This window comes from Coturnix japonica, chromosome 4, assembly GCF_054131305.1.
Source record: "Coturnix japonica strain WE chromosome 4, WE-NBRP24, whole genome shotgun sequence".
Classification (NCBI taxonomy): Eukaryota; Metazoa; Chordata; class Aves; order Galliformes; family Phasianidae; genus Coturnix; species Coturnix japonica.
In genome coordinates this window covers 70,533,962-70,560,967 of record NC_140666.1, presented here as the reverse complement: position 1 = coordinate 70,560,967, position 27,006 = coordinate 70,533,962, and the positions used below count along the sequence as shown (strand labels likewise).

Here is a 27,006-nt window from a genome sequence, read left to right as displayed (position 1 = left end):
ATAAATTAGCAGGACCGTATTACTGTGAACAGGATCAATACATAAAAACGATTGATACAATACCAGCTCACAGTCAGATAAATTGGTTAAGACTCCCACACCACCATCCCACAGACACAAGCAGTAACATATGGTACCTTGCAGAGGAACATCAAGGCTGACATTTGTCCTCTCCTGCATTGAACTGCAAGCCATAGCTTTAGCATTCTTCCGTTCAGCCATAATCTGAATAAGACAATGATAATACAGCATTGTTTTGTACAAAAGATGTTGTAAAGTAATAACTCCAAGTATCAAATCTACTCCTATTAAAACTCTGATTTCCAAAATTACTCAGAACCTACAGGACTAAACAAATTATTCTTCATAAATTACTTCAGCTTGCCCATGGTTTATTCACCTCTCCTTATCTACATACTGAACTTAAGAGGTGTTTGAGACTAGATGAAAGAAGAATGGAAGAGTGAAAAAACCATCCATTTTTATCAACAGAAGAACTGTGAGGAGTAACACTGCAAGAACCAAATTTTGAACACACAAAGAGCTGTGTCCATTATTCATGTACCTCTATGTTCTATCTTCTGCTGTGTGACATTTTTTCTTCCATTTTTATGTTTCTTCTGGCATTAAAAATTCCATGCAAAATGCAACACGTTCCTCCCCCACAATACTAACAAGAGGAAAACACTTCCAAACAACCACTTTGGATGATCATTCCCTGCAAATATGCATCTGAGAAGGGTCCCAAGGAAGTTAAGGGAGGTTTTCCAAAGCTAAAATATGAAATACTGTTATTTGCTTCTTTAACACTGATGACTATTGATAGTAATTAAGCTACAGAGATGACTAGAATTCCAATTAATGACACTTGGTCTGCAGATACTTCTGGCAAATTTATCTTTTGATTTATTTTTCCTTCATCCTTTTTTACTTTTTCTCCCCCCCCCTCCCTATTTTGGAAGTATTATCTTTTATAGGGACATGTGGCAGTATTCCCACCTGAGGATGAAAAATGATACTCTCTAGCTTAGGGAGAAGCCCTGGTTCAGCAAAGAAGTCGAGTGTATCAGATAGCAGATGCCAGGTGCTTGTGCATTTTCAGCACACCATTTCTTTATTACTCAAGAAGACTTTCAGTCTATATATGCTCGTCAATGAAATACAAGTATCACCATCCTCTAATCCAAATGCACATCCTCCCACAACTCCCGTTCCTTTGTGTCCTTTACAAACTCCCTGTACCATTTCTAGCTGCCAGAGGTATAAAGCTAACAGTGTGAGGTTGCTGTCAGCGTGTATTACACTGAGGCTTGCAGCAGACTTGTGCAGATGACTTTACATCCACTTACCTTTGAGCAGATTTCGTGTAAACTTGTGGCGATGGCTTTTGCTGGCGTGTCACATCGAAACACATGACATTTCAGAATTCTGGTGTCTTTATCTCTTGCCACATATGCAAAGTCTCTGCACAAACAAAATGAACCGACACATTAGAAGCAGTAATTAGAACCTGCTTCACCCCTCCTCTAACATGTGTATGTTTCAGCAATTAGAGAATAAAACACATCCTAGATAATGTAGATCTACTAATTTAATACATTGCATACCTCTGAAAAGAATACATAAGTGATGATGATTAATCTATACAATTAAACAGCTTATTACAGTTTCCTAACACTGGTAATTCATTGAACATAACACCCATAACTCCAAAAGGAATTGTAAATGCATAGAAAAATATGTTCTTACTAAAGACAAAGGAGAGTTACAGGATAAGACAAGAACCACACACGGCTTTTAAATGCTAAGAAAATGAAAAATGGAAAATGGTGATCTAGGTAGAAAAAGAACGCATTTTGAAGGACTATATATATATATAAAAGTGTTTAAAACTTGCAGGCAGTAATTAGAGATCTGGTTGCATAAGGGAGATGTGAACCTGCTGAGCTTTGCTCAAACTAATTGGCCTAAATATCTGACCTTATTTTTTCTGAAGTTAAATAAGGATTCCCTACAAAAGAGATTTTCTGCACTGTCCCAACAAGTTGCCTCACCATAGTACAGCTTTCTAATGCCAGTATGGTGCTTCCTTGTTCTCGGGCTGTTTAAGAGCTGAAGTTCTTCTGAAGAAGTCAAGGCATGAGCACGGTATAAAGAAAGTGTCAGGGTTGGACACGTTCCATTTAGATACTGAATTAAGGGCTGTTTCTGCATGAAGAGCCCATCACTCTGTCCCTGTAGTGCTAATTTGCTTCATGACCCTCCTGGGATAGATTGACCCTTTCACTGAGGAGGAACCTGAGGCTGGTTCTGCAACACGTTGCCTCTATTTAGTTTGGCGGTGCTATATTTTGTCAGTGATGAATCCTCACAATAAAGGGGTGGTTGCTCCTAGCCCAGATGCTTGCAATCAGGCTGGAGCTCCTCCTCTGCTTTGCTCTGTCTGCACATGTAACACAGGCACTCTACAAAGGGATAGTGCTGGAGGAATGACATAGGCATGTTTTAACCCAACGGCTCATGACTTGTGGCAAATCCCACAGCAATAACCCCAGAAAAGGCTGTCTGTTAAGATGCCTGGAGGTCTCCTTGCTCCAGCCCACTCCCATCAGCCTGAAGGAGCAGGAGAAGCAGCCCTTCTCTGGGACACTGTGTGTACCAAGCAGCTGGGAGGCCTCAGCCTCAGACAGTGGTATCTGCTCCTGCTGCTACGGTAAATATTCCTGCGTTAACAGGACACGTTGTATAAGCAAGGTGGTGTGAAATTACAGTGCAATTACAGCAGCAAATGAGACGCCAGCTAGCACATCAATCTTGACTACTGAGAGCTAATAAAACCCATGCAGTGGTGTTTGAGACACGCACACACCAGTGCCTCACTTTAAGTACCTGAACAGCTTGAACAAAGTAAATCAGCTAATTACATATGGAAATTGTGAACATGCATAAACCTTTAGATGATCATCTGTAAGCCTGCTGAGGCAGAGAAGGAAATCCAAGCACCTCAAAACTGGGGGCAGTGTATCACACACAACCCTGCCTGCACCAGCTGTTTCCAAGTCATCAATCAAAATTAGCAAGCACATCATCCACTTCTGTTTTGACAGAGCACAAACAATATGGCTGATTCCCTTAATTCCTGAAGTCACGTACCTGCCACGCTCTGAGGAGCACCCCAGCAGGCAGGCTGGCAGCAGGGACAGCCTGGTGTTGTGAAACACAGGGAGAGCAAAGCTCTCTATGGGAAGAGGGGCATGGCTTTGATCGCTCCATACTAACCAATTCCAAAAGCACAGCTAACAGAATAAAACTTGGGAGCAATGTTTCCCTGCACAGGACCAGAAGGCAACAATTTATTTGTCTAAAGCCTTGAATACCAAGTAAACCCCAAGACTGCTCTCTGATGCTTCTTTCACTTCAGATCCCTTCTGGGTCACTTACTCTGTAAACCTTCATTCCACAGCAGCTCACTTGAAGCTGATTAACATTTAAGTGAGATTTATGGGCAACCAGTCCCTTCGATAACGAAGAAGTGCTGAGTAACGTGCTTGCAATAGAAATTTATGGAAAAGGGCAAATACCTCCTCACACCATTCCCCTGCCTTTACATCTTGCTGGGAAAACAAGGGAAAGAAGAAACTGAGAAGCCTTTAATAAATCCAGGGCAGGATACAAAGCTAGCACAGAATGAACAGATCCCATCTCATCCAGCTGGAGTCTTACTGTTCTCCATGGGATGTGGGCACATGTGTAATTAGCCGGATTTGAACCACAGCTCCCAGTAAAATTCCCTTCACGTCAGTGGGCAGAGCAGCAAGATGGTTAGTGGGAGAACAATGTATTCCATTTCCATATTCCTTCAAGTTCACAACACAAGCAGACCCGTTTCTGTTGGTAGGGCATTACAGAGAAGGGGCACTGGGATTATTTTTAATCATGTGCACATATAGTACCTTATCCACTAGTACATTTCAGGACATAGGAACTGGGTGTAAATTAACCTGGAAAAAAGCCAGAAAACGGGTAGAAAAATGTATTTTGTTGCACAAGCAGGTAAGTCTGGCTCTGCTGAATAGTTTAAAATACAACAGAGAGGCATTTTAAAAAGCAATTAGAGAACTGCAAAGACAATGTAAGGTGCTAAGTGGAATGAAATTTCATTTTTATTTGCTCCTTTACCCTCCTTAATTGGCAAATGTCTACAGTAATTGACTAGAACCTAGATAGCCATACCTATTTAACACCTGGCTAGGCATCACTTAGCTGCTCAACCCTGGATGGATATAATCACACTAAATGTGATTTATGCTAATGCTGTTCTGTTTGAATAGCAGTCGTTGCCATTCGCCACCATTAGGCTACAGCCCTTGGAGACATCCCAATTAAGTACAGTCTGAAAAACCATCACATTCTCCATTCCCTTTTCTTACTTTTCCCAAGGAGTGCAGAATTATATTAACCCCTAAAAGAAAAAAAAAAAGAGCCTAGCCTTGAACCTGGAAATAAGGGATTTTCTACTTTTACCAATGAAAACTGAATTGCAGGTATTTAGAGCAACCGTGTGAAAGCGATACATATGCAGGAAAATGCAAATTACTTTGCGGATTTATATATTACAAATTGTAGCAAGAATCCTTGAAGAAGAAAATGATATCCTCTAGGCTCAGCTTAAAATTGATTCAAATTCACCTCCAGAAAATGACTATTTCTATGTACCAGTGTGCACTGTATGTGTGTCTTATGTCTTTGGGATCACAGAGCACACCCTGCTGGGCTGCAATGAAACAGGCTCCTGAGCCCATAACCTTCAGATTTTGCTTTGCTTTACTGCCTACAGCTGCCCAGAGATCTGTGGAAAAGGAAGGAGAAAGGGGAGAGGGGAGGGTTGTGGGGGGAAAATAGAAGAAAAAATGAAAAGAAAGAAAAAGCAAAAAAAGGGGAGAGCAGCCACCAAAACAGCAGAGTGGGGTCAGATGCCATCTGGCAGGAGGCTGCCATTCACACACAGTGGGACAGGCAACACAGCATCCATGAGAGCAGAATAAACGAGCAGAGGAGAAAAGCAAGGAAAGGGAGAGAAGTCACGTGAGAAGAAAAGGGGATAAATATTAACCTCAACAAGCCCATTCTTTCATGAGGCTTTTTCTAAGATAGGAGAATTCTAATGTCACAAATGGCAAGCAAGTTCAGGTGCAGAAAACCATGCAGTAAAGATACATTACAAAAATTAAAGATCTTCTGGCTATTCTAAAACCATACAAAAGCTTTGCAGTTCTTTACTCCAACAGCTCCAGCTTGCAGGACTCTTGCTGCCCAATTCCAAGCCAGTATGGAAGGTAGTTCCGCCATTATACATGCTGGTTGTGAGTTGCTGGCCTGGGTAGTTAAGATCCTCTCTGAAGCAGACAGAGACTTCTAGGAGTCTTTTCTTATTTCAGCCTTGAAGTGTACCCTTGAAGCAATACATCAGTTCTGCATTTATTAAATTCTCCTCAAAGGGCACTGGAACAATGTAGCTTGTTTTTCTAATTCATGCATAAAATGCATAGTGCAAATTATCCCCTGCTGAAAGGCTGAGTGTGCTTCACTTCTTGACAACGTCACTTGCTATCTTTGTGCAATACTCAGAGGCTTTAATCTGGCAACCCTGAAACACACAGCTTCCCAGTTACTCTTTCATGTCTTATCGTTGCCACAGTTCTGTGCACATCCAAGTTAGTTTGTTAAAACCTCCATGGAAGCAATATGTCCAAAACCCAGCTCTCTGGAGCCCAGCACTTCCAGGCTTGAAATCATTTGCACAACTTCCACTCCAATTTCCTTCCAACACCCTGAACCTGACACAGATGCAGAGGAGCAGCAACTTAGGACTTGGTCCAGCTTTTACAAAAGCTGAAATGAAGACAGGACAGATCCTAAGAAAATCAGTGGAGACACTGACCACTGGCCACCAATTTTTTACTGCCATTTTTTTCAAGGACAAAACACACAAATGAAGCAACTTGTCAAGTTCACTGCAGCTGCTCCTTCTACTATGTAGCATCACAGACTGCTGGCTTAACTCTTCAGGGTGGCCAGTCTAGCACCCTTTGTGAATGCTAAATTTCCTTAAAATATACGAACATGTTATTATTATGCCTATGAACCTCTAAGCGGCCTCTCTGCAGGAAATCCTGTCAATTTATTTTGACACATTAGTATTTAGATATGTCAAACAACACTTCTATCTTCCAGATCTAATTGGAAGTTGTAGGCCTTTGTAGGGAATATTTGAAGATTTAATAAAGAAATACATCAAATTGAGCTCAAAGCACTATTTCAGTGAAGAAGACAGCAGACCGCTAGAACAGTTAATCTCTCCACTGAGAATCTCTTTATAAGCAGCGCTCTCTAGTTCTCCTTTGCTCTTTATTATGCAGACAGAGAACAAGCAATCATGCACAGACACTACCCACGAATCTGCTTGCAGCACACTTCTGCTAGCGTTAGTCTGGGAGGATCATCACTTCCTACATGCATGAAATCTACATTAGATTGCAAAGCCATAACGAAGAAAGTTCAAACATTTCCCTAGGCCAATGCTGCCTAAAGAACTGATTAAAAACCAGTCAAGCCTGGAAAGCATTCTCATTATATTCCACAAAGCAAACCTGAGCGTCTGCTTGCATTTCTCAGCCGCATTCCTTCCACCCAGTCCCAGCATCAAGCCCTTACGATTTAGAAGAGCAAACAAAACCCGCGCCACATCCGTGAGACATGATTCTATCAGCAGGAGGCCCTGGTGTGGCTGCAGCCCTTGTGCTGCAGAGCACGGGACTACAATGCCTTGCTGTGTGTGCTCCCACCAGCGGGAAGCCGTGTCAGGAATCCCAAAGGGTCCCTTTGTGCACCCAAACAAATCAAACATGCCGGTGACGGCTTTTCATCTGACTCCAAGGACAAGTGACCAACCCAGCTGCATTCAAAAATCAAATGCCAAAAATTGCAAGTAAATGTCAACATTTCCAACTGTTGCTAAAATTAGTCCTTCAAGTCCCCAGCAGTTTGCATAAGATTTTTTTTCCTCAAAGAAGAGATTATAATGAACTTTCCTTCATTTCAGAACACACAAAATGACAGTGTGTCAACTCGAACACCAGAAGCCAATACCAAAATCCACTGCATAGAATAAACTTGATTTGTTCTAGTACTTGAGGGCTTGAGATACGGAAAAACCCACACAGTTCAACTCGACAATACTGTTAATAGCAAGCTGGAAAGGTGACAGAGACATAAATGCACCTCATTGCAGTTGAGTTTGTGAATGACAGTATTCACAAGCAAACTGATAGGAGCACTGTTTGGTGCATGCTAGAAGGATTAACAAAAAGAATAACAGGAAAATGAAAATCATTTACCTCTCTCTGAATCCACGAAAGCATGAAGAAAGAGAAAGAGCAAGTTAGAAAGCACTCACACAGACAGAGTTCCAGCAAAAGATGAGACAGAGTAGCTGAAGTATGCTGTACATTTACTATTCATCATTTGTTTGTAGCACAGCGTATCTCAGTGTCCTGCTACTATTTGTCTTCAATGCTTATTTTAGTTGAATCCTGTTGCTCTCAAGCTTGTATTTTTGGCAACATGCAATGAAGCCAACAAGCATCAGCTGAGCTTAGCGAGGCAGGACAGACATATCAGCACTGGGAGGTAATCGAGCTTAAAATATCACGCACAGATAAGGGAAGTAAGTAAGGGGTAAGCATAAATAGATATACAAAGTGCATGAACCCTCCCTCCAAAATGACACTACTTAAAGCACACAAACATACAAACAACGTAAAGCACAGAGAAAACAAACAGAAATACTTCTTCAGGCTATGAACACTTTATGTTGTTTAAATTGAATGAATATACAGATCTGCAAGAGTTTTTTGAATGCCTTTTTCACAAGCTCAGGCTCTGAGTTCACTTGTGCTACTACATGTTCTGCAGAAGTCACAGCCTGGGTGACCTCCTCATGCAGGCACTGAGTTGACAGCAGAAGCACAAAGTCCTCGGGCACCCTCATATTCCTGCAGCACTGCAGCGAACTCACACTCTTTGTACACCCCTTCCCTGAAGGACAGGGACAGACTCCTCTGCTTGGGGCTGCAGGCCCTTGGCTGGGCAAAGGAAGGCACAGGTCCATGCATGTGCGGAGGTGTCAGGTAAAGACAGTATGTGGTTTCCCATGACATATCCACACAGGGATAACCACACTGGGAAATTAGATGGGCTGCTGCCTGCTTCTCCCCAGCCATCCCTGAAAGCAGGACAGCACTCCATGCACATGGCAGTGGTGTCCATATGGAAGTAACCACCATTCTCAAGAGCAGAGCTACTTTCCACAACTTTTTATCTTAGTAAGACACATGCTGAGGAGCCATCTGCTGCAAAGTGTATCCGGCCCTCCAACAGGCCCTTGCAAACAGTATCCCCCCCACTCCCCTTTCATCTCATGCACTACCCTCCAGTGACCACCTGAGCATCATTCAGGCACAGTACACAAACCTGTGGGATCCTACATCATCCAGGCTAGCTCTGATCGAGAAAAAAGCAGTGAAGTGGAAATATCACCCTTCCTACTTAAGGGCAGGACTAAAGATGGCACACTGAAGGGATCTGACTCCTGTTAGACATCTCACTTCAGTGAGTTTGTGAAGCTTACAGAAATTGATTTGTTGCTTAGAAATGGCTTAATGAGTAGATTCGGAATAAAAGCAGGCTTTCTAAGCCAGGATTTAACTAAATGTGCATATGGTTAGCTAATGCACCCATTCAACACAGGAGCAGAAGCTGAGCATGGATGCATATGCACATAGCTAAGGGTTTAATTGCTGGATACCAGCTCCAGGAACCTCTTGCAAAATGGTGGCATTTAAATAACATTCAAAGGAAATGCTGAACTGTATTTTTAAAACACACTTTTACAACACAAAAATCATGTCACAGCCAGGAGCTTGAAACTTCAGGCTTAAAAGAAGCACGTGTCTACTTCAGCAATGACATCTGAGATGAGCTAGTGACAGTATCTATGCAAAGGGGACCTCTATGGACCTCTAGAAATCCTATTTTTTACACCTGGAAAATATAAAACTATGAAGTACCGAGTTCTACTAAGATTTCATATTCACACCTTAGAAACATAGTGCACACATACACATATCCCTTAAAATTGCTTTAGATCAAAAATAAAGTATCCAGTAAATATGAATATTCAAGCACAGTTAATCCTGTTTGTCATATTTGCCTAGAGAACAAATTCACATTTTACTGAGATATTTGTCCTTTTAGTACCTAGTCTGTAGAGGAAAAACAAGCACATTCAATCTCCTTATATTACCCAAAACAAAATTAGTAAGCTTGACAGATATAGTTCATAGTGCATGACATTAAGAACTGTCAAAGCTCTAGATGTTATGATTCTTATCCTCCCTCATTTAACCTTACTTCCATTAAGTTAGGCATTTCTGTAAATATAGGTGGCCAATAGAAATTAACATCCTTGGCAAAAGGATTCTGGTTTTATTAATGCTTTGATCATAAACATCTCCCAGTTTTACCAAGGTTGCACAACAATATCCACAAACTTTAGGATGTTGACTGTCTCCCAAGCTTCCTTCAAACACTTCTGTAGTATTTTTCTTCTGGCACTTCTTGAGCATGTGCATATTATACACAGATCAAACTTGTAAGATACTCTGCACAAACTCCAACATACCCAAGCAAACAGATGCCAAATTTTGGGATGTTTTAGAGACTACCACCAGGTGTTAGGAATGCAAATGGCCAACATGAGCTACGACTATTCTCAAAAACAGTGAAATGCAGGCACCAAAAACAGTGTACTCAAGAATTCCCCAGCTTATTTATTATTTTTGAGGCAAGCAAGAAAGACCACTTTGCCCTTCTGCTCTGGCATCTCGGCTGCCATCCTCCACTGCCAGAGAGCAGGGTACACAGTTTTCAGCACACAGAAAATGGCCTCAAGCACGAGCGTATCTTTTTCAAATGAAACCTTGTGACCTGATTTTTTCTCCTGCCCCTTATTTTTTTTTTCTTCTTCATTTGCAGGATCTAAATTGTGACCTCTGTATTTAAGAATGATATCAGGCTTCTTTTTTCTCACTCATTTGCTCAAAGCAGAAGGCCAAGTTCCCAGTAGAAAGAAAGGCTGCAACTCCTTAAGCTGCTGGCATACAGTCGCTTTTAGAACACAATTCATCCCTGACCTATTTTCCTTGTCAAAAGAAAACAGAGGCTGCTCCTGAGAGAAGCTGATGACAAATTGCTCTATAAAGGGTTGATTCAGCCATTTAAATAATTGTTATAGTTACTTTCTGATCCTGTAATGGAATTTTTTTTCCTACTTAAGGACTCCTTCATCTTAGTATTACTGTTTTCAGCATTTACAGAGTGTCAGTGTATCTTAATTGCCCAACGCACTCTACAAAGCATCTAGTGAAAGCAGCTATGTCAGACACAAGATCTGTATCTGTAATGATCATTCTCAGATACTTTAAAATGGAAACATGAACCCCAGTTTTATGAAGAAGTAACCCAGGGCCCTCTGCTCAGCTTCCTTCCAGGTGGTGAGCTTGGCAGTTTCCCCTTTTCGATATCCAGTGGTGACCTGGGGTGAACTCCTCAACCAAAGCTCCATTCACACCTTCGCTTCAGCTTCATGGGCTTTCTACAGGGTTTTGTACAACCAACAAGGATTTAACCATGCCTCTTGCTAACACTTCATAATGTAAGAGGTTAAAAGTAGATCTCAATATTGCGAATATTGAAAGATTTTATGAGCACAGACAGCCCCGGATTCTGTATTTCAATGCTTATTTGTTAATAATCATCATAGTAGAATTATTTTAACTTTCCAGGAGAATACAGTCAGTTTCTCCATGCACTAATCACTGGCTTTATATGAAGTGGACAAACAGTGATTACTTCTCAGAACAAAGCTTTTCACTGGAAAAATCTGTCAGCAATTTAGACACAATGTACTAGGAGGAAAAGAAAAGGAAAAATAAAAGAGAGAAACATCTGAAGACTTATCAGACTTTGAACGTAACAGAATTAAACACAAAAAACGACCTGCTGGCACAAACTCTGGAAGGAAATTTGTTAATTCCTCCACCATTAAGCAATGTACAGTCGTACACAATAATCACCATTGCAACTGCAGAAGCAGAAACAGAAAAAAAGAGAGGGAAATGCAGAAAGGTGACAGAAAAATACAAGCAGTCGGGCTGCTGGGCTTCCCCAGGCAGTGAGGAATGACTGGGCCATGGCTGTAGGACTCTCACACTGTGGGACGCAAGCATATCAAGCAGGGATGCAGCCTGCTTCTAACCAGTTAATTACAGCTTTCAAATTAATCCAGTAGCTCTTCACAGAGTGCTTTGTAATTAATGAATTAATTTCACACAGAAAACTACATGCCTGTATTCCCTTCACATCCTGGTAATTCAAATAGAGTTGAATGATTTATCTTTAAGCTTTAAAAAAGCCAAACCAAACAAAAAATGCTAAAAGAAATGCACCACAAGGCTAAGAAGGAGCCATGGAAAGTTTTCAGTTTCATGGCAGATTATACTGATGGCTCCAAGTGCCAGAAATACCCCAAGTGCAGTTGTGTAAGTTCTTTAGTATGGTGCTCTATGTTCTTTTCTAAGCTGTTGAGTTAAAAGGGTCAAGCCAGAGCCTGACAATAATGTGAGAAGATGATATCTAGAGAATTGTGTGAGGACTGCTATGCAGCAATTGAGATTCATTTCTGAGGGAAAAAGACCAAGACCTCTAAGAAAAACAGCCCACGACCTTCCAGCATCCAGAGATGATCAGCATCCCTTCCAGGCACAGCCCCACATGGCCACTTCCTTCTTTCTTATCCCCCAAAACCTTGGCTTTGGCACAGCAGTAACATTCAAGTTGTGCCCCTAGGCGAGCTGAAGTGTAATGCAGGCTCTACTGGCAGGTGAATAATCTGTGTGGCTCAGTGGCAACACCCTGCTCTGCAATCCACACTGTCCATCTGACACTCATGAAGCGTTATCTGAACTGCAATCAGTTTGGGCCCAGCAATTCACAAGACTGGAGTGAAGAGGCACGACACTGCACATGCAAGCATTAGTACTTCCCTTGAACTGGTAGAGTGAATTTAAATCTACAGCCTGACCACTTTTGTGACTGACACACTCAGCTAACAGTGTAGAGAAGTTAACACTTTACATATCTTCATTATTGTAGCTTCCCTCCAAGTCTGGCTAACTGCATGTTCCACCACATGTATGCCATTAGGAAAATAGATCTGCTTTCACTGAAAGGAAGTTGGCAGTGGTTTATAAAGGGCATCAAGACTACTCCAATGCTGTGGCCTTGTGTTTCTGTGCCTCTCACCACAGCACAAGGACAGAGCAAAGCACCCTCTCCAGAAATCCCTTGTTCACTGAGGGCCAGACTGTGCCATCAATTTTTAAGCAATTCACTGCTGGTAGCAAAGAAGATTTCTGCTTAAAAATTGAAGGCTTCATGTAGCCTTCTGTTGCTTCATATATTATGAAGACTGCAATAACCCAGTCAGGCTCTATTTTTAAAGAAGAAAATAAGAGGCAGCCTGCCACATTAAATGAATTCACATTCTGAAAGAATTGAATTCTACTCTTAAGACCAGAGGCTCTGAATTTTTAAATCACACTGATGGTTTGGGTGCTAGACCTCACATCCATACCTGACAGGCAAGCTGCTTCCTTGTTGCTCCTCAAGCCCTCTTCATAAATAATCACAGAGCAATTTCAGGTCACTTTACCGTTTCCCTCACCTGTGCACACTAAATGAATATGGTATTTTCTTTGGCAGATACCAAACCAAATTCAGCAACACAGCAGAAATTTTCTAATAAGAGGAGATTCAACTGAACACTTATTAATGGATTGACATTCCCTGATTTAGAATTGTTAAATCTAAGTTTTTTGACCTGGTTTGACTTCACCCATCTCAACCTATTTTAAACTACAGTGGAGCAAAGTCTGCACTCTGCCACAAATCAAAGCTTCACAGGGCAGCTGAATCAATATCAGGCACTCTGATGTCGATTAGATCAGAATGTTGTCCACAGTAACACAGAGTTTTACTTCATGTCATGAAACACAGGCAGCTCCAATGGCAAACCAGAACAGCTTGCTGAACAGGACAACCCGACAAACAGCAGAGACATCCAACAGGCACACACCTTCGTTATCTAAAATACTAACCCCTCACTATTAACTTGACCCTCATCTGTATTTTGACTGACTGGTGCTTAACTTCATACATAGAGATATCTCATGCACTTATATACATCCACTATTGTAGAAAGGAAAACTAATCTGTACATTAAAAAAAAAGCCAACTGGTATCACTTAATAAAACTACAGGATCTTTCTCTTCCCTCTAAATCCTTATGAAAATAAATAAGCCAGTTCTTACTGAGAAATGCTCCAGGGCTAAATAATATTATTTTCCTCACTCACAAGTTGTTATAATTACATTAACTGTAAAGCAACAGCTACAAAAACATAATTAAAGCCATAGTTCTAAGAGAATAAACACTTCATGCATTTCACTGATAAGTATCAAGAGTCAGCAATGTTTAGTATCCTTTAAGAAAGCAAAAACTACTGCACAGGAGAGCGATGAGGTTCCATAAGGTAAGAGAGACCTAATTTAAGAGCAAAGCTGCTGAGTTTAAAGAAAAAGATGAATGTGCTTGTCTCTCATCCCTTCCCTCAGTATGCAACATAATGAGGATTCAAAGCTATATATCAATTAACAAATCAATGCAACTTCTCCTGCCGCAGATTCTTTATGAATACAGATAGGATTAAGCAAAGCAGAGATCTCAAGGCAATATATTACATTTAAATCACTAAGTTTCCTCTTTTGTCAGAAGAGCCATTAACTGTTTCACTTTGACAAAATACGTTTTCAGATGCCTGCATCCCTCCACACTGTGTAATGCTTCTGCCCTCAAAAATGTCAAAGGCTTTTGGACCTCTACAAAGATATCAAACTGAACGATCTCCATTGGCAATTATGAGTTTAAAGAAGCCTACACTACCTGGCCAGAAGTTAGCTGGGAATTACACAAAAATCATTACACAGGCACTGTTTGGAGATGGAGGTTGCCTCTTTTTCATTGAACAAGGTTTCTGCTATTCATAACAGCATCTATTTAGTTATTAACACAACATTATCAGTAAAAACAGCTGATGATCATTCTTTATGGAATCAGGCTGGTCAATATGCAGTCAGTAAACTGCAGCTCACTTGAGAACGTGTAAATTTGAGCTGAAACCATAGCACCCCCCACCAAGATCCTTAAGCATCAAGATCCATCAGTTAGCTTTTTGCTCAAATGAGCAGCGTGCGAGGGGATAAAGGAGGGAGAGCAGCATCAAACACTCACCGCTCAGCACACAGCCCAGTCACGGAGCTCTCCGAAGGTTTTAAGTGGCAGCTCTTGGAGAAAAGAGGTCTGACTTGCCTTTTGTCACACCAGGAGCTGTGATTTGCCTCACGGGCACCCACACAGAGGCTTTAGACTAACGGACCACAGCTTTGAAAAATACAGCAAGAAACAAAGGCTAATCCTACCATGAGACTGTTGCCTGTGTTGGGGGGGAGGGGAGGCGGGGAGAGGGCGGGCTGAGGGTTTTTCATGTCACTTTTTAAGTTTCTTACCTCGTTCTTGTAGCCAACAGCAACGCAAGCCACGCAGGTCGCACACACACACACACACACACCCCAACTCAAGGCGCTGCCCAGTGCCGTCAACGTGTATCCAGGAGCCGGTTGATGCAGTGTGCTTGATGCTTCACCCCGAGAACAGCAGCTCATTCATTCTGCACTGAGCCGGAGCGCATCGCGCCAGCTCCCCATTCCTGACAGACTGTGCACGCCTGTGCTGCTCCTGCTCCAGCTGGGAGCCAGCGGGTGCTTCCCGAAGGGCACGGCTCCACCAGGTGGGTGTGTCTTCTCCTCCCATCCCAATGGATTCACCATTTGCACACTCTGACCTGCCAAGCAGGCCCTCTCCTCCCCCTGCAACGTGGCTTCACCCAATACACGGTGTATTTCCAGCCCGCGAACTTCCCAGAGCAATGAGCTCCAACAGAAGCAGCCTTTGGGAGAAGCTAAAGCATGCAGGACTCTTCCTCTCCCAGATTTCCCCAAGCAGAGCAATGCATTTGCAACGTGACTCCAGCTGACTGCAAGCAGGGAAGTCTCTTTAAAAGGCAGACAGGATATACTGCCAAATCCAAGAATTCAGGCAGGGCTGTAACAGTGTTTGCTTCAATGAAATTGCACCTGCTTATGCTAGAAGGGAGGTTTATCCCTGATCTATAAAAAACAAACACCCCAAATAATTCAATTTCCCAAACTGCACGACACATGCAGTAACAATGATTTGAATTTAGAGGGGTTGCTTTGCTATAATGGGGACAGTAAAAACAATGTCCACAAGCTCTAGCTTTTATTCTCTTTTGGCAAACATGAAAGAAAAAAGTCAGTGCCCCTACACACACCTCTGAGAGCTGAGGGAACAAATGGCACCAGCAACCTGTAGCAACACCAACATCTGCTCCTGCTGTCCAGCTATGGCTGGACTCTCCTTTGCATGTGCCCATGGAGCTGCTCCTGGAATCACGCCCTGTCTTCCACATGGACAAGGAGCCAATATGGCTAATGTACACCAGTGGCTGAGCTGAAAAGAAGAGCAGGGAGCACAACTGTGGGTGTTCCTGCCAGCAGACAGGAGAGGGTGACAAGAAGTCAAGGACAGTTTGCTGGCAGTCGATGCTTCCAGCCGTGCAGATGCACTTGGAGCAGGATGTTTGTTCACAGCCTAAATATACCCTGAGAGTCCAGTGAGACTCTTTCCTTCCTTCCTGTGTGCCATGCACAAGATTTGGCAGGATGAATTACGCTCGAGTGGCAACCTGTGCTGTCCTGAAAGCTTTCCATTGATTTCCATGGGACTAACAGGCTGGAATTTAATAAACAAATCTGTTGATGCTGTCTAAGAAGAAACAGATCCAACTCCTTTTTTCCTGGATGTGCTGGATGCCCAGCACTCACAAGAATTCAAGACCCTGTAGTAATTTTGGCACTGTATTAAATAAGTTCTTGAAAGGCTTGACTTAAATACAGAACCTCATTTGTGGGGAAGGAAAGTGGCATTTTCATGCACAAGCAAAACAGCACTTGAACGCTGTAATGTCTATGTACTATATACTGTTGGTCCCATTATGCATTCCACATAGCTTTTTAACCTTGAAAATGAAGATAATTAATCTGATAGCTGTTGACAACTACCCTGTTCGCCTCCTTTTTCAATAACCAGAATACTACAGGATATGGTAGTTTTCCAGCTGGCCAAGTGACAGCACTTGTGAGACAATGTTAGACACCAACTTGAAAGCTTCTATAGAGGGAAGCCAAATTACACTATTTTAATATGCTAAAACAGTTTATAGCAGAGATCCACTGCTTCCTGAACCTTCCTTCGGTACAAGAAAAGAGATCCAGTAGAACCTTGCAAATATGTAAGAACAAGGACAATTAACACTACATCCCACGCTTGAAGTTTCAAGTAAATGAACCTGGGACTATTTTTCATTCCTGTGTTGGTTTTGATGTTTTGGTACATGATACTTACAGTCCGTGCACTTTTCAGTAGAGGTATGGCTAAGAGTAACATGCTGGCTTCATTACTAAACCCTGGAATCAGCTTCCCATTGCCTCATCTCTCACTCTCTTCTCCTCTAAGTTTGCTGGGTCCCCAGCCAGGTTATACATCTCCAGACTGCTGTGTTCCTCACTAGAGATAAGGTTCAGCCAAGCAAACAATTATGGAACAGATATTTGACACCACAAAGAAAGTGAGCAGATCTCCACACACTTAGCAGTGATGGTCTGCCCAGGCCCCCAGTTACACTGGCAGTGAATAGCAGGGTGACCATGTAAAGGAACTGAGCATATGCCCCAGACCCAGCAGTGGGACCACACTTTCCTCAGCTGATCAGGTGATCTACATGGCCAGAAGCTGAATTATCTCAGGGCAAAACACTACATATCCCATGAACATCTCATAACATTTAAATCCTGGATTCAGACAGGAATATGAGAATCTCCATACATACTACAAAACACAACTCCCACATGCAGGGATGGATGAGTGAAGTTTAAAATGCTACCTTGAATCCTGAAGGCTGAAATTTGACAAAATGAATCCCATTTACAATTGCCTTGATTGGCAATATCCCATAGGGGCTTGCTTTGTTTTTTACACTGAGACCCTTGAAGCTACGTGTGCACTTCAGAAATGAATAGAGGACATGAGCAATTGTTCAGTTTGCTTTGTCTAATTTATCTCATTATGTTCCTATTGGTAACTGTGCAATAGCAGAGATGAAAGGCAACTTTCCTAATAAAATACAGACAATGCCAAAAAACATTTGTTCTTAGTGCATCTGTTTTCTCGTGGCTTTGTATATTTATATTAAATGTGTACATACTTTTTTTTTTTTTTTTTTTTGAGACATGCAAATGTAATTAGATTCTTCAGACAGCACCAAAAGGAAAACACAGAAAATAAACTTCTCAGTCAACAAAGACTGATGATACATAACTACAAATTCAATATATCCCTAGTAAACTGAACCAGACATACTATCCACTTGCCAAAAGAAGCACCTTCATTATTAAAAGATTGTCTGGGAAGGTGAGGACAAGCCATAAGGATTCAGACAGACCATCCACTTCAGGCTACTGTAAAATTATTCCCTAAGTAATCTGCTGTTCCCCTTTATGCATCTTCTTGACAAAAACAGTACCACCCCAAACACTGACACATGTCACTATAGGCAATGCAGAACAAAGAGAAGCTCAGTTTTCACAGGTGCATGGCCAAAGCAGAAAAATTCACTTAGTTCATCTCTGTAAAACAGCAGGATACCAAATCAAATACTGAAACCAGCCACCCTGCCCGACCTTACAGACCTCAAACTCATTTATATTCTTCTAAGATTCATTATGTGCTCCTCGGTGTTCTGCCTGTTCTTTTATTCTACAAGAACCACCCTAGCCCTGCCAAGCAATGATGCTTAAGCTATCCTGGTGCTCCCAGAGGCATTACAATGGTTATACTAAGCAACACCCAGGTTTCCCAAGCTTGTGCCTGTATGTTATGGGCTAACCCAACTCACGTTGAAGTTAATGAAAAACCTCCCATTAATTATAATTATAATAAGAGTCTGGTCAAATTCAGAGGGCACAAGAGCGTACTTTTAGTCAGCTCTGAAATTTATCGGGGTGGGGAAAGGGGAACTTCAAGCAGTAAATTTTAGAAATGACTGAGTTCTGTATTTAATACGTCTTACAAATTATAAGTTGAATTTATTTTTATGGCATTAGATTGAATTAAGAGGAACAGAAATTACATGAAACATCATGAGAAACAATGAACGCAGATTTTTCACTGTTATCAAGCACGGGTCAAAAACACATTCATGTAACACTATCAAAGCACAAAAATGAGTCAAATCAGTAAAACAAAAAGCCTTAAATATTTAAGACAACCGAATTATCTACGGAAAAAAAAATCTTTTAGTCTACTCAAATGAGCATGCAAATTTCTGCTAATCAATCCACATCTATGAAGGAGACTTTAGCACGCTACCTATCCCCACTGCCAGAGGGCAATGAGCTGAATACCACTGCCAAACAAAGGTGCTTTTCTTTGGCACAGTTGCTGTGAGGAAACAAGCCAGCATATCATCCTCAGAATTGTAAACCTAAAGTGAAAATGCTTTCTAAATACATGTAAGACAGTCTATGCTATGATTTACAGAGGGACACGCTGCATATAAATATTTGAATTGCAGTCAGCTCGTAGCAAGCATGGAAAGGAGTCCCGAGGCAGATACACCATTTAAATAATTGAAGTGGTCAGCTGACAGAAAGCACATCCTCTTGTATTTTAGAGGCAAGTTCCCACTTAATATACTGGTGCAGCTCTGTTAAGTTTGTGATGATGCTCATAGAGAGATAGAAGACCTTGACCTTAATCTATTGTAGCATATGCCAAATTTCAGAAGACCACTGAAGTCTAAAAATACTTGGGTATTCCACAGGTTCCCTGGGTATCAGGAGCATAACACTGATGCAAGTTTTAAAACTGTGTTTATGTAGGTGGATATAATATTTACACAGAGAAGGTAAATACAGAAACATCCCACCTACGGCTCTGCAGTACGCAGAAATGTCTGTACAGAAAGTAAAACTAGAAGCGGATCATTTTCTGTCCACATTTTGTCTCTTTAATTTGGTGTATTACCACGTCACGAAAGCCCCACGTTTCATTAAATAGTGTAATGCAGAGATAATCAAATTAAACCCTTTCCACTGCACAGGAAATTTTCTCATCTGAATTACTCTCTCAGAAATGACTTGCCCAGTACAGTAATCATTTTAGGAAGTCAAGTTTTTGCCTACAATACAAAACAGATGAAGTAAATAGGTCTTACAAAACATTGACCTTTTCAAGTAAGCCACAGATGGAAAGTCTGTTACTGCTCATGCAAATGTGCTATAATCAAGGTAACAAAGAGTTGTATCAAACATTACAGCCAGCATGGGGCTTGTAAGTATGACAATAACATGATTTTTCTTAAAACACTGCTTGTTTTTTCAGTGACTTAAGCTCTCTGTGCCTTTTTTCCTCTAAAGACTTTTATATGCCCACCTTATTAGTAATGGAATGGCTTCAATATAAAATAGTCCAGCAAAATATAAGTTACTGGTGCACTAACTTTGTCTTCCTTTATCTCCTACCAGGACCTAAGACTTTACATAGTTTTGAGAATAGAAAGAATGCTGTAGGTTCTTCTTGCTTTTTATTTTGCTCTGCTTTTGGAAGAGAAGTATTATCAAACAGGAAGCATTTTCAAGCTTTCATAAAACGATCAAAATCTAATTCTGCCAGGAAAATTTATTCCATAGCTGACTCCTGTACACAGTCACATACCTGAGAGAAGTGCAACTAACTGTATAAACTCAGTACCACTGCAGGTGAAGGAAGGGCACCTTAGCCAACTCCAACTGGCTTCTGAAAGAGGATGCTACATCGTGCTGGCACAGTCTCTGCTGAGAGGAAGCAAGTGATTGCGCATGCACCTGTACACATGGCAAGGTAAATTAATGGCATGGTAAATTAATTTTAAGTCTCTTAAGACCCAAGCTCCTAGCTGGGTGTTGAAAACAAGAAGGGCAAGCAGAATGCCTGGGAGTGGGAAATTTTCTGCTCACAGCTATGGAGCAGGAAAGCAGCTGCTGTCTGCATCACTTGCATCAGTGTTTTGCCATGGAGTTAAAGGAAATAACTACAGGAATCCAGCCTGGGCATAGCACCTGCTTGATTAACATGTAGTGAAAAGAATACCAGAAGAAAGCATCAGATTCCCACATCAAAATGGCAGACAGTAGCTTCACAGGCAGCCCAGATACTAAGAAGAGACCTGCAAACTTAAATGGCTGCCACACAGATTACCCTGGTTGTATCCTAAGGCCTTAGAGTTTAATAGCCAGAGTCACAGCAAGTGTGTGGAGATTTTCTAGCACAGCTTTGGAGAAACACAGTAAACCAGTCGGCACACCATCATTTTTACTAATTGAGATAACCTGGCTGCATCACTGCAGCTATTTGTAGTCCTGGCTTAGATATATAATTCAAATTAATTGTGAGAGGGAAAAACAGTTTAATGGCTCCCAATATAATTTCAAGCGTGACTCCCAGAAGAAGCACTACATGCAGTTCCCAAATTACATACAGTATTTCCCACTAAAGTCATGTTATAATAAAATACTTAAGCAGGGTTCTGTTGAGTTGACTGAGCACTACTGGTCACTCTCAGCCACTAATGCAGCAAGTGGCACTTTCTAAGTGGCTGTTTTTCCTAATGAGGAGAGCAACCTCCTGCCATTTTTTTCTCACTTCCTCCCAATGCAGTGCCACAGCATCGTCCTGAGCTTCCCACACCACTCTTCATTCCCATCCCCTCCCACAGCAATCCTCACAGTTCCCCTCTTAGGTGCCTGTCCCAATTCCCCTGCTCTGTGACACTTCACTGTACTACTGCCAATCCACAGCCACTGTGTTTCTAAGCTGCTGTTTCTGCATTTTGGTTTTTCAAAGGTTACCAAATATCTATAGCCAAGATTCATCCTAAGCATATCCTTTTTTCAGCTGTTATCTAAGGGTGAATTCATCAGTAATAAGCACTTCATCCTTAAAAATGTCCCTTACCGTCACGCAAAATCATTTCTCATCCCATTAGTGAATTAAGCAGAAGAGATAGGGGGATGCTGCCCACACACAGCTTAAGCCACTATTAATACAAAACTGCACATCAGTGCAAAATTACAGGTGTTTATTTCAAGTTAGTATGGCAGTATTTTAACTCACCTTCCATCTACTCTACCAGTTAGGTTAAATCCTTAAATTTAAGATGAACTACTTTCATTAATCAAAGCAAGAATGCACACATACAGCTTTTTGCACCTGCTTAACTATATCCCCTTCAGTCATGTTGTATTATCACCCCTTCCTACAAAGCACTGCACTTGCAAATAGTAATGCCAGGCCTTATGGACATTCACTGAAGCTTTGTATAGATAATCACCTAAACTACTGTTTAGTGAGAGGAAAATGTTATCAAAATATATGGAAAAGGATGTTCAGATACAACTAGCTTAGAGAAAAGGAGAAAGGAAAAGATTACTTACAAAACTCAGCAAAGAATATGGGTCAGAAAAGCCAGTACAATCCTTTTCTTCCTGTATAATCCCTCACCTATGCCCTATTACATGATTCCTCACTGTATTTTTTGTCCTTATTCCAAGGTTACACAGACCAAAGGGAATAGGGAGTATTGATTTGTGGTGTCTCTGAGTTTGAAGAGTTCAGCTGGAATTACACATGCTTTGAAGGGTGTTATCTTTTCAGAAGAGCAGGTGCATGCACCATCCCAGTTTTAATTTATTTTCAGCTTTTCTTGACCATGTCCTTTCAATGTGGAAGAGAAAGTTTATTACTTGTTATCTCGTACAACTCGATAAGCTTCTCTCTAAGAACTGGAGAAAGACTTGACCTCATAGCGCATTTAGGGTTTCAATCATCACCTCAAAGGGAAAGCAAAGCTTCACCACCTCCCTGAACAATGGTCTTATAAGCCACATCACTGAATACATCACTGAAGCCTGATATTGTGTTGCTTGCACACAAAATATGTTTTGAAAAGGAGAATGATAAATTACAGATACACCAAGACACTCCAAGCACACTATCCTTACCTTTGTTGTCTGTACTAAGCTTTAAATTCCCTTGTTAAGGCCAAGAATCCTTCCTAAAATCTCACATCTATACAATGTGATGCACAGTGGGGCTCAGGTAGTTTGTGTAAATGTGCAGCTTTAGCCAGAAAACATGGATTATAACCCCCTGAGATAGATAACCTTCCTTGCTGCAGTGCAGCCTGCAGATTCCTCATTCAACTGCCTTTTGTCCTCAAACAAACCAGTTCTTACCCAAACCCATCTCATTCCTCTTAGCTCGATATACACTCACTATTAAAATTAAAACGCTGTTCAAGCAAAAACTTCCAAGTCTGCAAGTCTAGAGAAAGATTCCCAGATCTATATTTCGCCACTTGATTTTCAAAGGTACTTGATACACGCAAATTCCACTGACATCAGTGGACAGTGTAGCTGCACTTTGGATTGGTGGGAAAGTAATGAAGGAAGATTCAGGGAAATGTGCTAACAGAAACTCTTGTACAGAATTGATGGGCCCATTACCTCTTCTCCCTTCCTTGTCAGTGAGGAGCTCAGATGCAGAAGGCGTGTACCAGCAGTTGAGAAGGGGACACAAAACCTAATCTGAAGCATGATGAATGTACACTCCTGTGGCTCACAACTGGAAAGAACAATCCTTCAACAGCTTTAGGAGGCTGATATTCCCCAAGATGCTTTTCCAGAAAAATCCATGCCAAGGGCTGATTGTTAGGAAAATGCACTGCTGCCAATTATTCACTGATACACCTGTGGTGCCACAAAGTCTTCATGTGGCAATGAGATCACTGATCTTGAAATCAAACTATTTAAGCAAGTACTAGGACTTTTCTCACATATACAAATAATATTAAAGGAAATGTCATGGCTCTTTTAAAAAATAGAAAGGGGAGGAAGGCGGTAAAGATAATGAAGTACAATGGTTTTTACTCTTAAAAACATCACACTGCCTAAGAAATACAGCCAATCAAAAGGATGTTCAGAAGTATATGTCTTTTCCTTTAATGCCCACGTTGCATATGAAACACTGGAGCTTAGAGTCTACACGCATATTCATGCACAGCCACCAACTTCTCTTGCAGAAACCTGCTTTTGTTCACAGTTTTACCAAGGCACTCTGGTGTCTCTTAAGGTCAAATATACTTTACTAAATGATTAATTGGAAACAAGTGATGCTACCTTTCAAAACACAAAATCACTGAATAGCTTAGGTCAACAAAACAGTGGAGCTTTTGCTTATCACACAACTGTTGTAAAAATAAGAAGTAACTCTAGAGGTCAAGGTAACAGTGCAGCACATGGAGAACATTATTACAGCCTTCCAGTAGATGTTTCTGCCTGAGGTGAGTTACCAGACATATCCTCAGATTAAACTTTCATCAGCAGATCGCTTTATTTCATCAATCTTTCATTATGGCACTGCTTAGAAAATCATCTGGTCAGGTGTCATTAGAAAACCTTTTCATCTTCCAAAGCAAAATCTAGCTCTGTTTTACTACAAGTAAAATGCAGTTCAAAATGAGGGCTGGTGGATCTTTATGGGTTTCAGAAAGGTCAACATTGAGGAAAACACACATTTCTACCGTATTTCAAAATTCCACAACTTCTTTTCAGAACAAATCTAATTACATTTTGTTACATGGGCTCTTGGAATACAAAACGTAGATAATTAACAACATTTATGAGCAACATCTTCTAGAAGAATTTCATGACAGAAGGTAGGATTTTCTCAGCTTCCCAGAAAAGTAATATATGAAGAACAGCAATGCTTTCTTGCTGATATTTGCAGCACCCAAACAGGAAAAAGTAGAGGTAAGAAGTGTTCGGTTTCAATACAAATTGGCCAGATCCCTCTTCTGATGGTGGAAACGTGAGAAAAGAGTAGTGTATCTGTTCTATCACTGTTTCTCTATTGATGTCCCAAATAAAATCTCTTTTTGTGTAAACTTTAAACTTGGATGTATACTTCATGTACATATTCCTTACAACTAGGACTTCATTCTTATTAGATAGGTGAGTTTCTGCAGAAATCTCAGCAGAACTGGAATTTATTTTGGATCCCCAGATACATTACTAAACTGGGCAGGGATGGAATCAGAGATGCTATTTACTTGTATGTAGCTTTTCATCAGTGTTGGAGGCTGTAGGTCTGACCTCCACACAATGATTCCTATCAGCTCCCGCCTTACTGATGGGGCTTACATCCACATTAAGGAGGCAAAAGACATATTTCTGTTAGATGCCCCCTTTCAGCATCAATATTTCTATGACTAGTTTTGCCTTTAGAAGTAGGAATCCAACCTGGGTAAATGTGACACGTTACGTGATAACCGTAACAAAAAGATTTTCCAATTATTTTTAAAAAGAAATCTAAGTATTTTAAAAGAGAACTGAAAACGCTTCAAAAATATTAATGAAAAGCAAAGCTGGTTTCCTAACCTGCATCACATTCAGATGTTCCTTAAAATGCTCTTATTTCTTGACCAAAGCAAGCTCCTACAAAATCTGACTTGAAGGGAAACGTGCGCTCATTTTCTAAAGCAAACAAAGCACTGTAATGGTTTATTCATAAGAAGTAAAAAGCTCTTTACTTCCCACCATTTCAAACTGGATTTGCTCTTCTAGATCTCTCAAAAATCTGCACCAATGGAGGCAAAAAAGAACAGTAAAATAAAGAAATAAATAATAAATGAACCCCTCCACACCAGTCATTCACAGAAGTAAGAAGTATAGAAAGACGCAATCGGGTCACAGAAATTTGCCCATCCTCCCATCATCTCTGGGTCACAATCACTCAGTAGGTTTGATACGTAACCTACTCCTGGCATATCTGTACTTGGTAACAGCAAGACACAAAAAGCACAAAGTCAGTAAGAACAAAGAGAGTGCAGACTCACCGGCCATTGTCACGACCTACTCCCCAAACTCTGATGCTCACTATGGGTTGTGAATGAAGAACTGTACGATCCATGGGGTCGATCAGGTTCAGCATGTCATTTTCCAATATCAGGTACATGTCTTTGCCCTGCAACGCCAGAAAATGTACAGTTACAGAGCACGTTCTCCTCTCAAACCGATTGGTATTAAGGAGTTATGCTTGCACTGTTAAGCCTTGCATCCTCTAAATTGATGCCAAGTTACAGTTTGTTCCAAAAGCAACTAAAAACACGTTTACTCAGTTCCAATGTGAAGAAGACCTAAGACAGCATTCTGCTACTAATGTATTTTTAAAAGGTCCCAATCACAAAAAGCTAACTTTTAAATGCAACTGTTTGACTTGTTCAAATGCAAGCTAGTGAGTTATTCAACAAATTGTTTATCCTATCTTCAGTACTTTCTTATAAATATAGAAGAAGAACCATGTAAATGCTTGCATCAGTCCCTATCCGCACCTATGGCAGAGCTCCCTCTCTCACACAATATGTGCTTTGTTTCCATAAACTTTAGCCAATGGGCCATGGGAACAGAAATTTGTATGCTGTCTTTTACTTACATGATAATCTTTAAAGAAAGATTACTTAAAGGGGAAAACCTAGCAGTAAAGAATGCAGTAAAATTCTGCCAGCAACTGCAGAATCCTGGAGCCGGGGTTTCTCCCTGGCTCTTCTAGTGCATAAGAACAAGGAGAATGCTTATTCCACTGAGGAAACAAATTTAGAAGCAATTTTCCTTTTGATGCTAATTCACAAATACTAATCTTCCTCCTATAGCTAGCAACTGCAAAAAGTCTGCTGCTGCTTCTGCCACATCTAATAGTTCCCTTCTCAGAGACTGCAGACCGTGGAATCTCGTGGAAAGGATCCTGTTGAGACTTAAGACAAGCTCCTACTGATAAAAAGGAGGGAACTATGAGCTAAATATGGAGTAATTTGTTTCTCCTCTACTGTGCTAGAATATATAAATGACCAGAAAGAATGGAAAGGTTCTGACATCCCACTGACAGATGTTTCAGAAATGACCTTTTTCTTCACCTCAGTGACACAAAAACCCTCTCTCTGTCTGCTTACTGTGGTTTAAGTTTTAATGATGTCTAATTTTTGTGTTTTTATATGACATACACTGATGCCACCCTGACCTCAGGGTTTCAAGGCCACTTCGGGGAGAGGCAGACACTGCCTGCCCACTGATGGGGGGAAGGAAGGTGGTGAACCGCAGGTGTTGAATAACAGGTGCCCAACTTTTGCTTTCTGCCTCGCATGGGGCTGATCACTTCCCCTAATGGACATTCAAAGGGCACTGTGACATAGAGCTGAGACATGAGTACTGAGGGGGATGCAGGATGGGAGAGGGATGTGGGCTGGTGTGCAGCCTGGTGCCTACACAAAGATGTTGTTCAGCTGTAATAACCATGTGTGTAAATGAGACAAAAACATGGGAAATCAAATAAGCCAGAAGAGCATAGGAGGATGGGAATGATGGTGAAACTAAATAGAAAACAGATTAATCGTAAAGAAAAAGAGCAAGAAATATGCTTAGAAGTCAGAAGCAGTAAATGGTTTGTGCAAAGAATGTTACCAAGTGTTAAAAGATTACTTTTTGGACCCATTTTCTACTTATGTATTTATTCCAGAAGGAAATTATTACAAGAAGGTA

General features: G+C 41.1%; 1 protein-coding gene across 38 annotated transcripts in view; it reads right to left on the bottom strand.

Moving 5' to 3' along the window:
- The window catches only part of APBB2 (amyloid beta precursor protein binding family B member 2), a 131,265-nt gene that overhangs the window by 7,231 nt on the left and 97,028 nt on the right, over nucleotides 1-27,006 (bottom strand). For all 38 annotated transcript variants that reach the window (XM_085545545.1, XM_015862412.3, XM_015862415.3 and 35 more), the window contains 3 exons: nucleotides 25,311-25,438; nucleotides 1,350-1,464; nucleotides 138-225 (listed from right to left, as the gene is read on the bottom strand). In XM_085545545.1, the coding sequence (XP_085401671.1) occupies nucleotides 138-225; nucleotides 1,350-1,464; nucleotides 25,311-25,438 (331 nt within the window). The remainder of the gene's footprint in view (nucleotides 1-137; nucleotides 226-1,349; nucleotides 1,465-25,310; nucleotides 25,439-27,006) is intronic.